We start from the raw sequence: 14,578 nt of genomic DNA on the forward strand, positions 1-14,578 counted from the left end.
TGAAGACAAGTAGGGGAAGGGTAAACTATGGCAGTGAAAGATGTTTTTGAACTTTTGGGGTGCTATACTTTTCTGTTTAGCACTTAGTTTTTTCGATAAATGTCTGTTATCTAAGATGCAATTTCCAAAAGTATACTTCCCAAAGCCTGGTTCTCAGAGTTGAAAGAGTTCCTGATCTAGATATTTGAAGCCATTTTTGGGAAATTCACAGCGCATATTATTTGTGAACAGGAGGCTTGGGTGTGGTCTCCTGGCTTTGTTTACTGTGGTTCTCTAACTAGTTTGACTACCAGAACCCTCTCTTTGAATAATGTAGGAGTATCTTGCAAAATTTTATTCCATGAAGCACAATTTGGTAACTGTTTTAAGGTTATCTAAGCTAGCTAAATTTCAGTTAGGATCATGAACTTTGTTTTAATATTTTTACTATTTTATCTCTATTTTCTGTTCTGCCTTTTTTGGGGATGATTTTAACATTACTTTATTATTGCCTAAGGTATGCTCTCCATTTACTACAAACCTTTTTTCCATTGTTTACTTTAGGGCTGAATCAATTTATGAAGAAATGAAACAGAAATATGGAACTCAGGGTTGCTATTTACTTAAAATTAATTCTCGAACATCTAATCGAGCATCAGATGAACAGATACCAGATCCTTGGAGTCAGTATCTCCAGAAAAATAGTATTCAAAACCAGGTATATGTAAAAAACAACAATGAAGCAAACACAAAAGCTGTATTCCAGTTTTATGGCATATTGATATCACTATAGAATTTTTTTATGTCTTCATTTAACTAGAATTGTTAATATTTATTTTGTGGAATGTGGCTAGTTCTGATCCATCAGCATGTGAGCTCTTAATTCAGTGGTTTAATAGTGTTTTAACTAACACATAATCCCTCATGTGTACTCTTTTCAGGTATATAATATCAGTGTTGATCTTTTATTAAAAGGTGAAAAGTGAATTACATAAGAATTGAATTAGATTGGCTAGACTACTGTAGAGAATAGAATTTTTTACTTGCACGTTTAATTCCTTATGAATGCTTACAGTCAATTCTTTATTATCCACATGCTCTGGGGTTGCCCTCCTTCATTTTCAACTTGCTGTTCTTATGGCCACCTTTTGGAGCTCATACTTTTTAGGTGGGTGGGCTTTTTTCCCTAACTTTCCTTTGATTTCCTTTCCTTCTGAATTTTCAGGAAGTGTTATTTCTTCCTAATTTGCTCCTTTCTTAATCTAGAATTCTAGACTAATGTTCATCATCTGTTGGTTGAAGTGGGTAGGTATAAGGTTTCATGATTTGTCAAACTTTTAGATAGAATTGTATGCCTCCTGGTAGTAGTCAGAGACCGATTTCCTATGCTTCGTTCAAGATAATCAAGAGTTCACGATTTTCTGTGTGGAAGGGGGATTTTGTAAAGAAATGGAAAATTTATTTGTATTTTGTATATTTAAATTATGTGTGTATTCTTTGATATTTTAAAAATATCAATTATAGATTAATTTTTGATGTCCTAATATAAATATTGTTTAATCTATTTATTTCCCTTATTTTTCTATCCTACATATGAAATTTTTGATCCAGATATAGTGCTGTACTGATAGTTACTTTAAGGTAATGATGGGGAAAAGTGAGGAAAAAAAGAACAAATTGAATATGGAGGAGTTTTATTTTAAAATACGGTCTTTCCGGGCACACACAGAATGGGAACAATAAATAAAATAGGAATTTAGAGTCCAGTCATCCTAAGGAAGGGAAGCACAAGTCAGATTGTCCAATTTGAGAACTTTTAACAGAAGGCAGAGGTATCAGAAATTCTATAGCGAAGCCCGGGATTGGAGGATAGTTTTAAAGCTCATCAAATCTAATCCCCTAATTTAATCCTTACCTGTGAACAACCTTATCCAGTACTCACTCTTTTCTCAAGTGACCTGTTCCATGTCTCACCAGCTGGAGGATCAACCAAATACCGTCTCCCTTTGCTTTTATTCATTGGTCCTTTGGGACCGATTTTTCATTTAGTCAGCTTTTCAAAATAGGATAGATAAAGTTCTCATGTTCCCTTGTATCTTTTTTCCAGGCTAACTATACCTAATTTTTTTTTTTTTAACTTTCTTGAATGCTCGTCCTGATTACTTTTTTTTTTTTTTATTTTAAAGATTTTTATTTTATTTATTTGAGAGAGAGAGACAGTGAGAGAGAGCATGAGCGAGGAGACGGTCAGAGAGCAAAGCAGACTCCCCATGGAGCTGGGAGCCTGATGTGGGACTCGATCCCGGGACTCCAGGATCACGCCCTGAGCCGCAGGCAGTCGTTCAACCAACTGCGCCACCCAGGCGTCCCATTGTCCCGATTACTTTTATCTTGTTAAGTTTCAGCTTACTTATTTCCCTGAAAGTAAGACACGTGGAACAATGCCTCAGATTTACTACTCTCATAGAGTAGTCTGGTTTGTTTGTTTGTTTGCTTTTTGGTCATCTGGGTATTTTTATTTTAAGTTTTTTTGTTGACTGAGAAACCAGCGCCTTTGTACAAATAAACTTCATATTGGTATTTTTACCCTATGGTGGATTCAGAATTTACTCCAGCCTGTTAATACCGAATCCATGACCCAGGAGATTCCACACCATCCCTCTTATTTACCCCTTCCTGACTAGTAGTCCATCTCTCTTTGCATTTATTTTCTTATTTCAGACACTTCTACAGGTACTCATTTAGGCATGTGCTTACCATATATAAACAGGAAAACAGATCATTTGGATTCAGAAGAATTTGGGTAGTAGATTGAATGTGATAGGGAAGTTAGGAATACAGGAGGTGTGGACTGGAATGATAAGATATATGGAAGAAGTTAAGAATTTGGAGGACTGAAAACAAGGTGTCTTGCTAAAACTGATAAGGCTGATAGCAGAAATTGTGGATGGATTTGGTAGTATCTTAAACATGATTAATAAATTATAACTGCTAATGCTTTTTTATTTTATTTTGATAGGAATCATATGAAGATGGCCCTTGTACTATAACTTCAAATAAGAATTCTGATAGTAACTTGCTTTCATTGGATGGATTAGATAACGAAGTCAAAGGTCTTGCTACTTTCTCTAAGTTTCTCTTTTGATTGAAAATATGCACTGTTCTCAAAGCATGCTCATCCTTACAGATAAAAGATGGGGGAAATTTTCATAATTAAAAAAAGAAAATGGGAGATTAGTTTTTCTTTGAAGAATTTTTTGAATCATTTGACTTTTTTTTGACTTTTAAAAATTTATAAGAGTAATGTATTTCTTTTAAACAGTTTGTAGAAAGCAAGGGAGAAGATATTATGTGCAGCATTAATTATTCCCAAAGTTGACATGATCTTGAGAGCTTTATTTTTGTATTTTAAATTACAGTTTTGATAGTGATATCTCTGAAATTTCTTTTGTTAAAAATTTTTCTTATTAGCTGTGTTATTTAAAGTGTATTATTTTAACACTATTTTTCTTTAATTTACATGAATCTTTAAATTTCTATTATCTGTAACCAGTGTTAATTCAACTCCTGTAATTTTAGGAGGGAAAATGTTAATGTATTTTAAACTTATATACAGAAAGATAAAGGCTTCCAACATTGTTCTTTTTTTCTTTAGCAGTATGGTAGTGATATCACAATTTTTTGTTGCTTCTGAGAGTAAAAGAAAGATCTGTTTTTCAGTAGATGGCTTACCAAATAACTTTAGAGCTCACCCACTTCAGTTGGACTCGTCCAGTGACCCTTCTAACAGCATGGATGGCCCAGATCATGTAAAATTTGCTTCATCATTACATGAAACAAAGAAAGCAAATACTGGAATTATTCATGGTGCATGTTTAACTCTTACTGATCATGATAGAATTCGACAGTTTATACAAGAGTTCACATTTCGGGGCCTTTTGCCACATATAGAAAAAACAATTCGGCAATTAAATGATCAGGTAAGCTTTAATTGTTTGGATTAGTTTTTTTTTTTTTTAAATTTCAGAGAAGAGTAAACTTGGGAACATAGTATAAGTTATTCAAAAATATTTAATTTTTTTTTTAAATTAAATGTAGACTAGTATTAGGATTTATTGGTGTCACTATTAGTGATGAAATACTGTTAAATTCTGGAAGATACTTACTCATTTACACTAGGGATTTTGCTAGCTTATTGAACAATTTTCTTTAAATCAGTGTTACTAAAAGGAATATTTGCTCACTTTTAAAGATTTTTAATTATTTAGAATTCTTTTGTATATAAAAATAAAATACTAATTTTCACATTTGTAACAATCTTTTTTGGTAGCTAATATCAAGAAAAGGTTTAAGTCGATCTCTATTTTCTGCAACTAAAAAATGGTTTAGTGGCAGTAAAGTTCCAGAAAAAAGCATTAACGAACTGAAAAATACATCTGGACTGCTGTGAGTAAAATATTGTTTTTGTTTTTCCTGGATTTAACTGACTGGTGTTTGACTCTGTGATGTCTGGCAAAAAAGGATTATCTTTTTAGTTTTTTAATTTCATATTGGTTAAAACTTAGGTAGATAAGACCAGTGACTATATGTTAATTGCATTAAAAGTTTCTTTTTAAACCATTAGGTAATTAGATATCTAAAAATAAAAAAGAACTGGGAAAGTCCCTTGCTTAGGGTTTCTTTTCCTATTTGTAAAAAGATGGAGTTAGATTAGGTATTCATTAATAACTCATCTAAATTAAAATATTATGGTCTAGCGATTCTGAGTCATGCCTCTAAATGAGGCATACATTTAGACAGTTTTCATTAATATAAAATCTTGTTTAAGGAGAATATAATTCATATTGGATTTTTATGTTTTTCATGGTTATAGATAAAGTTAGTCACTTAGACTTAACCATTTACTTCATAATTTGACCATGGAGAAAATGCTTACCTGCTGTTGAGAACTTCTCAGTTCTATATATAAATTATATAAATATAATTATTTCCAAATATCTCAGAAATAATAGTCTCTTGTTGGAGATTGAATTCTTGTAAGACCATATAAGTTTCGTAATGTTTTAGACAGTTGAACAGCTTGTTAGACATTTTATAGTATTTAATGGTTTAGGGGTCATAAAATATAAAATACTTTTTTAACTTATTTTATATTTACAGGTATCCACCAGAAGCACCAGAGCTTCAGATCCGAAAAATGGCTGACTTATGCTTTTTGGTGCAGCATTATGATTTGGCTTATAGTTGCTATCATACTGCAAAGAAAGATTTTCTTAATGATCAAGCAATGCTTTATGCAGCTGGTGCCTTGGTTGGTATTCTGTAATAGTATAATTTCTTACTTCTGTTATCATAAATGATTTAGAAGTTTCTATTTATGAAATGGCAAGCAAAATACCTAGGGATGAAGTTGTACTCAAAGAGGATGTAATGCATTATAGATTTTGAATTAGTTTATGCTGAATTGGTGGATTTTCCTCAAACTAGTATATTAAAATATGTTATATATGAGAATTGATGTCTTAGCTTTCACAAGTTAGTACCTTCCAATTTTGTGTATGCAAAATTTAATTTGAATTTCAGTTATTATGTTGAGTGTAGCTTATTTTTAGCAGATGTTTTTAGGCCTATTGAAAAATACTTCAAAATTGCTTAATTTCTTTTTCATATATATGACTATATATCAGTTTTTTATATATTTTCATATATATGACTATATATCAGTTAAGAATATGTACTTTGGTGTGAGACAGACTATCATCTGAGGTAAATATTGAACATCTCTAAGCCTCAGGTTTTTTGCTTGTTAAATGTGAATCCTGATGGCATAGGGTTAGATTTGGTATAAGGCTTGTGCTGTGCTTAGCACACTGCTTTGTAAATAAAGGGCTTTAAGCAACAACTATGTTAGTTTTTATAGTTGATATGTAAACCTTTGTGTGTCAGAAAGGCTTTTTTTTAAAAAATTTTTTTTTTTTTTTTGGAGAGAGCAAAAATGAGTTGGGGGGAGGGGTAGAGAGAGGAGTGAAAGAGAATCTTAAGCAGGTTCCATGCCCAGAGGGAGCCCCATGTGGGACACCATCTCATGATCCTGAGATCATGACCTGAGCCGATATTGAGAGCTGGACTGAGCTACCCAGGTGCCCCCCAGAAAAAATATTCTTTACTTGTATGCCTTACATTTTAAGTTCTTTAAAAGTCATACATGTATCCATAATCTGCTTTCTCTGTGTAGAAAAGAGTAAAATTAACACTGTTCCTTTCTACATAATCACTTTAAAAATATGTTTGTAAACAAAAATGTGAAGAACAAAAATGTATAAGAGTAAATATTTCACTGGAAATTAGACATTTGTTTAATAATTGCCATTTATTTTGCATTTGCTTTAATATATGTATATAAAACTAAAATAACAATGTGAAACTGAAATAGCAAAACTGTTTTTTTATTTCTGTACTATTTTTAGTGAAAAACGCCTGCTAACTTTTGAAAACCTTGTTTAGGAGCTGAATCTTTTATGAGTTGAAGTACTTGAAAACTTACATGAATTGTCCTTGGCTAGACATTCTGTAATCTTTCATTATAGTCTAAATATGATAGTGTAAAATAATGACTATATGGATATAAAATCATAAATACTTAATGTTATTTCATAATTCAGGTATGAATTTTTAACTTGTACTTTATGTACCTGCTAATTGAATGTATAGAGGTAGAATCTTATAAAGGTATGGCAAAAGATTTTTGTGATTTTATGGTATATAAGCTTTTTCATTTTTATCTGCAATCTGATAAATATCATATTTAAATCATTTAGGTAGAGGTATTAGTAGTAAATATATGAGAGAAGATAGTTTTGTACTGGAAAATAAAGTCATATCTCCTATAACATAATATAGGAATACCTGAAAATTCTTGTAGTCTATAAAAACTGCCCTAAAAACAAAAGACTTTGGAGAAAATTAGGGTTGGGACAGTTCTTAAGACATGTATGTATCTTTGAAACCAGACTACAAACAAAAGACATGTACGTATCTTTGAAACCAGACTACAAACAAAAGCATAAAGTGTGTTTGTACCTTGTGAGATCCAAGTAATGTAGTGAGGCTACTCCAGCATGGCTAGAAGTTACCTCAGGGAATAAAAAACATACACAAAACCAACATGTAAATACTGGCTGGAAGTAGAGATGGAGGATAGTAGCTCCTAACCAGTGGACATGCTGTAAAGTAGACATGGACAGAAGTGCAGCTGCTTTGAGCCAAGAACTGTGCAGGTACACTGGGTGTACTCTGGAGAAGGGGTCCGAGTATGCCAAAGTATAGGCAGTTGTTTTCTGTTTTGTTTTTTTAACATACAGATGGAAAGAGCTCCTGCCTGTGCAACAGCTGAGCTCAGGGCTTGTTCTTTCACCGTACTGCCTGCCTCTTTAGCTAAAAATTGAAGATATTTAGTTATGATGATTTTAAGTTAAAATATATATCATAGCAAAACCAGTAATAGGATTTTTTTTTTTTTTTTAAGAGGAAGAGCATGCATACATATGCAAGTTGGGGGGGGGAGAGTGGGGGAGAGAGCATCTTAAACAGGCTTCAATGCCAGTGCAGAGCTTGATCTTACAACCCTGAGATCATGACCTGAGCCAAAATCAAGAGTCAGACTTATCCAACTGAGCCACCCAGGTTCCCCAGTAATAGGAGTTCTCTTTTTTTTTTAACCCCAGTAATAAGAGTTCTTAAAAAAATATATATTTTTGTATTTAATCTTTCATAACTACTTTACCTAACTGAAGGGTAAGTAGATCACTCCTTGATGAAAATCTTTGTAAAAAGTATTAATCCATATCAAAGACTGTAAGACATGATTTAATGGTTTAATGGATTATTGAACATCATAGGGTAACTTGGGGTGATCATTTTGAATGTTTTCACCAGATCTGTAGAAATTATGTCAGTTTTGTTTGAATGTATATTGATTTAATATTTCTTGCAGTAATAAATTAGAAAATAATGTAGAATTTGGGGATATATTTTTCTTACAGGATTTTTTTCTTAGTATCTTTTTATTAATGTATTGCTTTATGATACATGTAATTAGTATATAGCAAATACGTGTTTCTGTACAATATAGTATTTTACCATATATTCTCAGTACCCTTTCATTCATGTATTAATATGTAATATATATAGTTTGTATATAGTAAATATTTGTTTCTGTACAATATATTATTTTGCCAAATATTCAATATGTATTTGCTTTTTTGTATAATATAGAAGCATTTGTATATTCATTATGTATGTTAAAATATAGTTAAAACATGCTAAGGGCTGTAGTATATTTTGTCACATGGATATACTATATTTTCATTCAGCTAATTCATTAAATTTTGGAGCAAATACTGTTGGACACCAAGGATAGAAATGCATTCTGGAACAGATGCAGTTTATATTATCATGGAACCTATAGCTTGTCAGGTTAAAGGTTTTAATCATTCTCCCAATTTTTAGATAATTATCTGATTTATTTCTCTTTTAAAAATGTTGCAGACAAATACATTTATTCATTCTAAAAGTGGATCGGCATTAAGTCCACCCCTCCCAATTTACGAAAGGTTCTTTTTTTCTAGTTAAAATTTTTTTAAAGCTTGGTCTATAAGAGGACATAGTAGTATGTTTTACCAAGAAGGCCCAAACCCTGTATTTGAGTCTTAACTTCTAAATTTGTTAGCATCATTGTATATTATTTGCATTATTAACTAAAAGCATAGACATCGACAATAGAATGGCTTTTAGAAGCCAAGTAAAAAGACCTAGAAAATTAGCAGTAATATAGATCTAAGAAATAGGTTTTTGTGCCTTTTGTATGGTATAGGATGTAAAATAGTGTGTAAGTAGCTAGAATACATAAAGTGCAAGTTGTGAACTCTGCTGTCATGTTCTGATGCTAGTGATTAAGAAAAGATGTACTTTGCCTTGTCTCTATCAGTCTGTTTACTCATTGAGGGATAGAGAAGAACAGGGAGACGGTGGTGGCAGAATCTTAAGCTAGGTGGATTGCTAGTTGTATATACCGTAACTCAAAATGTTTATCAGGTCTTCTTGAAAAATCTTATGTAAATACTGAAGGACAGACTTTGGTATTTGACTAAATAATTTAAAAACTAAAAGTATATAAATACATTTTTCAAGTTTGCATTAATCCATGAAATTTATATGTATGCATATATAAAAAGCATCAGCAAACTTCAGTCCACAATTTGTAGGCTTCCAAATGCTTAACTCTAAGAATATTTCTTTTTGAAGTAGTATAAATAATGTCTTTTTCTTTAGGAAATGGCAGCAGTGTCAGCTTTTCTTCAGCCAGGAGCACCTAGGCCATATCCTGCGCATTACATGGACACAGCAATCCAGACATATAGGGATATCTGCAAGTAGGTGACTAGAATGTTTATGTTCTATCCATTTAGAGGTAAACTTAACACTCATATTGTTCCTAGGTATAAATGGATTTTTTGTTTTTCATGCTTTAAATTTAAACAAGCTCCTGAATCAAGTTAATACAGTTAGAGACAAGATGAGGTGATTTTTAAAACTAGTGTTTTATTACGTCCTTTCTCTTTCTATTTTGTTTGGGTTTGTGGTTAGGAATTTGTTATGTGTAATTCTGAGATTATATGGTATAGTGAGGGTGATCTTTTTGTGTGGACATTTCTAACCTAAATTATTGTTAAGCCAAGGGTTAGCCATTTTGAACTTTTTTGGTTAAATAGGTAGAACACAAAGAGTTAAATAGTCCAGGGAAAAAAATGAAAAGTGTTTTATACACATAATGAGCTCTGTCGGAACTCCATAGGAGTTAGAACTCACCACCTCTGAGGAGACTGATCCAGAAAATGGTCAGAGGAGGTTTCATAGGATTTTTGAGGAATGGATCTGAAAGAAAGGTGGTTGGGATTTGACAGTCATGAAGACATTTCAGGAATTGTGATTGGCAGAAATAATGTTTTGGATGCATCATCACTGGTGAAAGGGAATGGAGCCCTGGCTAGGGTACAGGGTGCATGTGAAATAGTGTTTTGGGAGGTATCGGTATGTGGAACCCTCATTCTCATTTATTACTGTTATTGCTAAGCTGTAGTTATTTATGTAGAAGCAAATGGAGAATTCTTAAGTATTGTGTAGATCCTTTGACATAATAAAAGTTATTTTTCAGAAAGATTTTTCTGACTGTTCTATGTAGAATGGGTGGGTTGGAAGACAGAGGTAATTCTGTCTCTTATAATATTAAGGAATAGAGATAATAGTAATAGCAGTGTGTTTATAACACAGTACTAATAATCATTAACATTTTTTGAGTGACCACCACTTGCTGCTAGGCCAAAATAATTTACACACTTACTGAATTTTCATAACAAATCTGTGAAATGGTGGGTACTATTACCGTCTTCATTTACAGGTTAGGAGAATGAAACTTAAAAAAGAGTTTAACTTGCCTTGGGGCTGCAGCTAATAAGTGGTGGAGCCAGTTTTGGATCCCACCTCTTAAACCTTGCAGTCTATTCTAGAATGTATTTGGAGATTCTGGCAGCAGATAGAGCCCTCTGTGAGAACACATGGTTACTGTGATGTATTAAGGTTTTACTGTAATGCTAATTATATTTTTCTTGTCTTTTTTGTCTTTAGGAATATGGTATTGGCTGAGAGATGTGTATTGCTTAGTGCTGAAATCTTAAAAAGCCAAAGCAAATATTCAGAGGCTGCAGCTCTCCTAATACGGTTGACTAGTGAGGTACTGAAAATGTGTAGTATTTACTTTAGTAATGTTTCATTAATTTCAAAAAATGTCTTTTTTTTTAAGCATATGCAAAACATGGAAGTAGAAGGCAATTTCTTTTTAGAAATTTATAATATGGCTACTTATTTGTTGAATTAATTTTAAATGTATTTTAGAAATATTTTATGAATTTATTTCTCTATTTTAAGTCTACATTATTATTAACTACAAACATGTACATCTTTTATGAATTAGATTTTGACTTATGTATAGCAATATTGATCTACTTAAGTTCTTTTTTGGTTTTTAACCTTTTACTTTGAGTGTAGCTGACATGCGGTGTTAAATTAGTTTCAGGTGTGCAACATAGTGATTCAACTTCTGTGTACATTAGGTTCTGCTCCCCACAGGTATAGTTAACCATCTTTCACATACAGCACTATTACAGGATCATTGAGTATATTCCTTATGCTCCCTTTTATCCCTGTGACTTATTCATTCCGTAACTGGGGACCTCTATCTCCCACACTCCTTCACTCCTTTTGCCCATTTCCCTATTCTCTTCCCTCTGGCAACTTAAGTTTGTTCTCTGTATTTATAGGTCTGATTCTTCTTTTTATTATTCATTTGTTTTTAAGTTTCCACATATGAATGAAGTCATATGGTATTTGTCTTTCTCGGTCTGACTTGTTTCACTTAGTATAATACCACCTAGGACCATCTGTATGTTGTTGCAAATCGCAAGAGTTCATTCTTTTTTATGGCTGTGAATGTTCTATTGTATATAGATATATAAACCACATCTTCTTTATCCATTTGTCTATCAGTGGACACTTGGGTTGCTTCCATATTTTGGCTATTATAAATAATGCTGCAATAAACATAAGGGTCCATATAATTTTTTAAATCAGTGGTTTAATTTTCTTTGGGTAAATACCCACTAGTGGAGTTACTGGATCATATGGTACTTACAGTTAGTTTTTTAGAGGAACTTCCATACTATTTTCAACAGTGGCCATTTAACAATTTGAATTCCCAGCAGGGCATGAGGATTCCTTTTTCTTCACATACTTGCCAATATTTGTTATTTCTTTCTTATTTTAGCCGTTCTGACAGGTCTAAGTTGATAATCTCATTGTAGTTTTGATTTGCATTTCCCAGATGATGGGTGATGTTGAGCATCTTTTCATGAGTTTGTTGGCCGTCTGTGTGTCTTCTCTGGAAAATATCTATATAGGTCCTTTACCCACTTTTTAATGGGATTATTTATGTTTTGGTGTTAAGTTCTTTATGTATTTTGGTTATTAATCCTTTTTTGGGTGTATCATTTGCAAATAATCTTCTCCCAGTCAGTAGGTTGCCTTTTTTGTTTTGATGGTTTCTTTCAACGTGCAAAGGCTTTTTATTTTTATTTAGTCCTAGTAGTTTATTCTTGCTTTTGTTTCCCTTTCCTTAAGAGACATCTAGAAAAATGTTGTTAACAGTCAATGTCAGAGAAATTATTGTATTATCTTTTAGGATTTTTATGATGTCAGGTCTTTATATGTAGGTCTTTATTTTGAGCTTATTTTTGTGTATGATGTAAGAAAGTGGTCCAGTTTCATTTTTCTGCATGTAGTTTTCCAAGCACCATTCATTGAAGAGGCTTTTTTTTTTTTTTTTTTTTGAAGAGGCTTTTTTCCCTGTTGTATATTCTTGCTTCTTTTGTCATAGATGGATTGATCATATAAGGATGAATTTCCTTTTGGACTATCTACTGTGTTCCATTGGTCAGAGTGACTCATTTCTTGCCAGTCCCATGCTGTTTTGATTTTTACAACTTTGTAGTGTGTTTTATAATCTGAAATTGTGATATCTCTAACTTTGTTCTTTTTTTTCAAGATTGCATTGGGGACTTTTGTGGTTCCATATAAGTTTTAGTATTGTTTGCCCTATTTCTGTGAAAAATGCAGTTGGTATTTTGGTAGGGATTGTGTTGAATCTGTAGATTGCTTTGGAAGTATGGTAGTTTTAATAATAGTAATTCTTCCAGTACATGATCATGGACTATCTTTCCATTTATTTGTTTCATCTTCAATATCTTTTATCAGCACTTTATAGTTTTCAGAGTACAGCTCTGCCACCTCCTTGGTTAAGTTTATTCCTAGTGCAGTTGTAAATGAAATTATTTTCTTACATATAATAATATTTAAAGCAACATGTATGTGCGTCATTGTAATAGTAAATTGATACTTAAAGTGAGTAATTACTAAGGAATTTTTTAATCTTAGTTTCATCAGTATGAATTTGTAAATCATCATCTTAAGCATTTAAAATAACCTTTGTTATGAATATTTTAGAAGAGGAAAAAGCAATCCATTTATAGTTACTATGAAAATTTACAGCAGATATTATTTTTATTATTTTGCATCACTAATAGGTATGTAATGTATTACTTTTCTACCCCATCTCCAAACTGGCCTACAGTATTTGCACATTTGCTTTAATCTCAAAGAATAAACATCTGATGTCAGCATGCCAGGTGGTTTAGGGAGATGTTTCTGACCTTGTTAGCTCAAAGGTCTAGTTAAGGGGAGGGATTGTTGACTAGGGCTAAATTTCAAAGCTACTTCTATAGTATCTAACTTACTCTCTTCCTATTTTGAATCTGATTGGTAGTAAAAGCATCTAATAGATAAAATTTGGTAGGTAATACACCAATATTAAACAAGGGCAAAAGTGTGTTTTCAAAATTTTTAAAAAGATTTATTTATTTTAGAGAGAGCAAGGGGGGAGGGGCATAGAGAGAGGGAATGAGAGAATCTCAGGCAGACTCTCCACTGAGTGTGGAGCCTGACATGGGGCCTGATCTCACAACTCCATCTCACAACCCTAAGATCATGACATGAGCTAAAATCAAAAGTCAGACTCTTAACTGACTCAGCCATTCGAGTGCCCCAAAGACTGTGTGTAGATGGAAAGTTCCAGAAGAGACACCACCTCCTCCTTCTCCGTCGTCTTCTTCATCACTTACAACACGCAGTGCTCATCCCAGCAAGTGCCCTCCTTAATGCCCATCACTCATTAAGTCCATCTCCCTACCAGCAACCCTCAGTTTGTTCTCAATAGTTAAAAGAGTCTTTTCTGGTTTGCCTCCTTCTCTGTTTTTAATCTTATTTTTCCTTCCCTTCCTCTATGTCATATGTTTTGTTTCTTAAGTTCCACATATGGGTGAGATCATATGATATTTGTCTTTTTCTGACTGACTGACTTTGTTTAGCATAATACACTCTAGTTTTCATTCTTGTTTGTGCAAATGACAAGACTTCATTCTTTTTGATGGCAAGTAATATTCCATTGTATATGTACACCATAGCAGATATTACTAAATTGTGTCAACTCTGGGCCTATAAAGAATGGTAGTGATTTTTTTAATAAGTGTGGCTAAAGACAGATTTTTTAGATGAATACCTGAGGAAAAAAACAAAAACAAAATCAAATACTTCCTTTGTTTGCCTTTTAAATGTTAATACACTCTATGGTTTTAATCCTTGGATCACTATACTTTTTACTCTATACATTTTTTGGGTGATCATTTCTTAGGGATGATTTTCACTCTTAAATCTGTCTCCAACACTGACTTCTCTTTGAAAACTTAGATTTGTAATGCCAGCTGCCTTTTAGACTTAATTATTTGGGTGCTTCCAAAGCAACTTCACAACATACCTATACTAAAGTCATAAACTTGCTTATCTTGTTGATCATATCTTAAAATTATAACCAGCTAGTTTCTCATCTGCCAAGGCAGAAACCGAGATGTGCCTACAGTCTTCTGTCAGTAATCCA

The 14,578-nt window shown here is 32.6% G+C and overlaps 1 protein-coding gene across 3 annotated transcripts in view; it reads left to right on the forward strand.

The window, feature by feature from the left end:
* The window catches only part of TRAPPC8 (trafficking protein particle complex subunit 8), a 76,253-nt gene that overhangs the window by 16,650 nt on the left and 45,025 nt on the right, over positions 1-14,578 (forward strand). For 2 of the 3 annotated variants that reach the window (XM_044243215.1, XM_044243217.1), the window contains exons 5-11: positions 544-697; positions 2,999-3,092; positions 3,700-3,959; positions 4,310-4,425; positions 5,140-5,290; positions 9,310-9,410; positions 10,663-10,768. In XM_044243215.1, the coding sequence (XP_044099150.1) occupies positions 544-697; positions 2,999-3,092; positions 3,700-3,959; positions 4,310-4,425; positions 5,140-5,290; positions 9,310-9,410; positions 10,663-10,768 (982 nt within the window). The remainder of the gene's footprint in view (positions 1-543; positions 698-2,998; positions 3,093-3,699; positions 3,960-4,309; positions 4,426-5,139; positions 5,291-9,309; positions 9,411-10,662; positions 10,769-14,578) is intronic. The other variant, XM_044243216.1, reaches the window with a different exon arrangement.

Source organism: Neovison vison, chromosome 3, assembly GCF_020171115.1.
Source record: "Neovison vison isolate M4711 chromosome 3, ASM_NN_V1, whole genome shotgun sequence".
Lineage (NCBI taxonomy): Eukaryota > Metazoa > Chordata > Mammalia > Carnivora > Mustelidae > Neogale > Neogale vison.